This window comes from Mizuhopecten yessoensis, unplaced genomic scaffold (genome assembly GCF_002113885.1).
Source record: "Mizuhopecten yessoensis strain PY_sf001 unplaced genomic scaffold, ASM211388v2 scaffold3689, whole genome shotgun sequence".
Classification (NCBI taxonomy): Eukaryota; Metazoa; Mollusca; class Bivalvia; order Pectinida; family Pectinidae; genus Mizuhopecten; species Mizuhopecten yessoensis.
Window position 1 is genome coordinate 24865 of NW_018405170.1, and position 2947 is coordinate 27811.

The 2947-nt window shown below is 35.7% G+C and overlaps 1 protein-coding gene across 1 annotated transcript in view; it reads right to left on the bottom strand.

Annotated features, from left to right (window-relative positions):
* Positions 1-871: 871 nt before the first annotated feature.
* LOC110447951 (fibrinogen-like protein A) overlaps positions 872-2947 on the bottom strand; it is a 17343-nt gene continuing 15267 nt past the window's right edge. Inside the window, exon 6 of the mRNA XM_021493950.1 lies at positions 872-1125. Coding sequence (XP_021349625.1) covers positions 872-1125 — 254 coding nt within the window. The remainder of the gene's footprint in view (positions 1126-2947) is intronic.

Genomic DNA, 2947 nt, shown 5'->3' on the forward strand with positions numbered 1-2947 from the left:
ATGTGTATTGCAGCTTATAATCTTAACTCTAACTTAAATCACAGCTATAATGTGTATTGCAGCTTATAACCTTAACTCTGACAAAAATCACAGCTATAATGTGTATTGCAGCTTATAACCTTAACTCTAACTTAAATCACAGCTTTGATGTGTATTGCAGCTTATAATCTTAACTCTAATTCAAATCACAGCTATGATGTGTATTGTAGCTTATAATCTTCACTCTAACTAAAATCACAGATTTAATGTGTATTGCAGCTTATAACCTTAACTCTGACATAAATCACAGTGACTTAACGTGAATAACCTTTAAGTCTCACCCCAACCACAGGTATAATATGAAGGGAGCATATAAGCTCAATACTGAAACGAAACACAGGTATAATTTGTAAAGTAACACATATCGTTTAGATGGGAGTAGGCTTTTTCCTTTTTATTTCCTTTTCGTTAAGAAACCTAAACCCCCTGCATGAACATTCGTTACCCTCGACTAAAGCTGTACACCTGTAATAATGTGTAAAGCTGTACACCTGTAGTAATTTGTAAAGCTGTACACCTGTAGTAATTTGTAAAGCTGTACACATGTAGTAATTTGTAGAGCTGTACACATGTAATAATTTGTAAAGCTGTACACCTGTTATAATTTGTAAAGCCGTACACCTATAATAATTTGTAAAGCCGTACACCTGTAATAATTTGTAAAGCTGTACACCTGTAATGATTTGTAAAGCTGTACACCTGTAATAATTTGTAAAAACCGGATGTTTTTAATTCCTTTTTGTTTTGTTTTTGTATTTTTTTTCCAAATTATATTAGAGCTTGACAAAAACATTAAACACCTTGACAACTTTTGTCATCATTCCAGCTTGTTTCATCGTCTTTTAATCACCATCCGCGCTTTCTTCATCGGCACGTGTGATCGGTCGACAAAGAAAAACCTCCAACACATGGATTGCTTGGAGTCTCCGTTGTCTTCCATGTATTTGCCGTTAAGATTAGAATGTGAGCACGCGCGGTACCACCAGGCACCATGGCGGTAAAGGGCACAGTCTATGTTTGCATTGTCGTCGTTGTCACGGTCTTTCGTGCTGAACATACTCCCATTTACATACTCCATACCGTCACCTGTAGCAATACATCAATAATTCAATTAATTCTCTCTTTTTTATCCTTATTTACTTTTTAACCTAGTTTTGATTAATGACACTCTGCCTACATTGATCGCATACATTGACTGCCTACATTGATCGCCTACATTGACTGCCTACATTGATTGCCTACATTGACTGCCTACATTGATTACCTACATTGACTACCTACATTGATTGCCTACATTGACTGTCTACATTGATTGCCTTCATTGATTGCCTACATTGATTGTCTACATTGACTCCGTACATTGACTACCTACATTGACTGCCTACATTGATGGTCTACATTGATTGCCTACATTGACTGCCTACATTGATTGCCTACATTGACTACCTACATTGACTGTCTACATTGATTGCCTACATTGACTGCCTACATTGATGGTCTACATTGATTGCCTACATTGATTGCCTACATTGATTGTCTACATTGACTCCGTACATTGACTGCCTACATTGACTGCCTGTATTGATTGCCTACATTGATTGCCTACATTGACTGCCTACATTGACTGCCTACCTTGATCGCCTACATTGACTGCCTACCTTGACTGCCTACATTGATTGCCTACATTGATTGCCTACATTGACAGCCTAAATTGACTGCCTACATTGCCTGCCTACGACTGCCTACATTGATTGCCTACATTGAATGTACCCTAGCATCACGTTAGATGATTCTGTATCAAATAAGAACTATAAATTTCCAACGTTGATAATCCAACATGAATTGGTCATAAACCCTAGACACTGGTCGATATTATAGATACGTCCACTTCGTTGAAGCAGGGTATCAAAAGTTATGGAATTTTGAAGAAATTCCATCAGGATCATTACAGGAAACCCTTCATACATGTTTTATCCTTTGGTAGGTCGGTTTTACCCCTTATAAAATATCGAAGCTTAATCACATAAGGATAAAATGTAACAGCTTAATCACACAGGGATAAAATGAAACAGCTTAATCACACTAGGATAAAACGTAACAGCTAAATCACACAAGGATAAAATATAACAGCTTAATCACACTAGGACAACATGTAACAGCTTAAACACACTACGACAAAATGTTACAACTAAATCACACAAGAATAAAATGTAACAGCTTAATCACACAAGGATAAATGTAACAGCTTAATCACACAAGGATAAAATATAACAGCTTAATCACACTAGGACAAAATATAATAACTTAATCAAAATACAACAAAATGTAAATATTAAACACACTAGGACAAAATGTAACAGCTTAATCACACTAGGACAAAATGTAACAGCTTACTCACACTAGGACAAAATATAACAGCTTAATCACACTACGACAAAAAGTAACAGCTTAAACACACTAGTACAAAATGTAACAGCTAAATCACACTAGGACAAAATGTAACAGCTTAATCACACAAGGACAAAATGCAACAACCTATTCACACTACGACAAAATATAACAGCTTAATCACACATGGACGGACACAGTGTAACAGCTTAAACACACTACGACAAAATGTAACAGCTTAATCACACAAGGACAAAAGAGCACAAACAGCTTTATCACACTAGGACAAACTATTACAGCTTGATCACACTGGGACAAAATATAACAGTTTAATCACACAAGGACAAAATGTGATAACTTAATCAAAATACAACAAAATGTAAATATTAAACACACTAGGACAAAATGTAACAGCTTAATCACACTAGGACAAAATGTAACAGCTTACTCACACTAGGACAAAATATAACAGCTTAATCACACTACGACAAATGTAACAGCTTAAACACACTAGTACAAA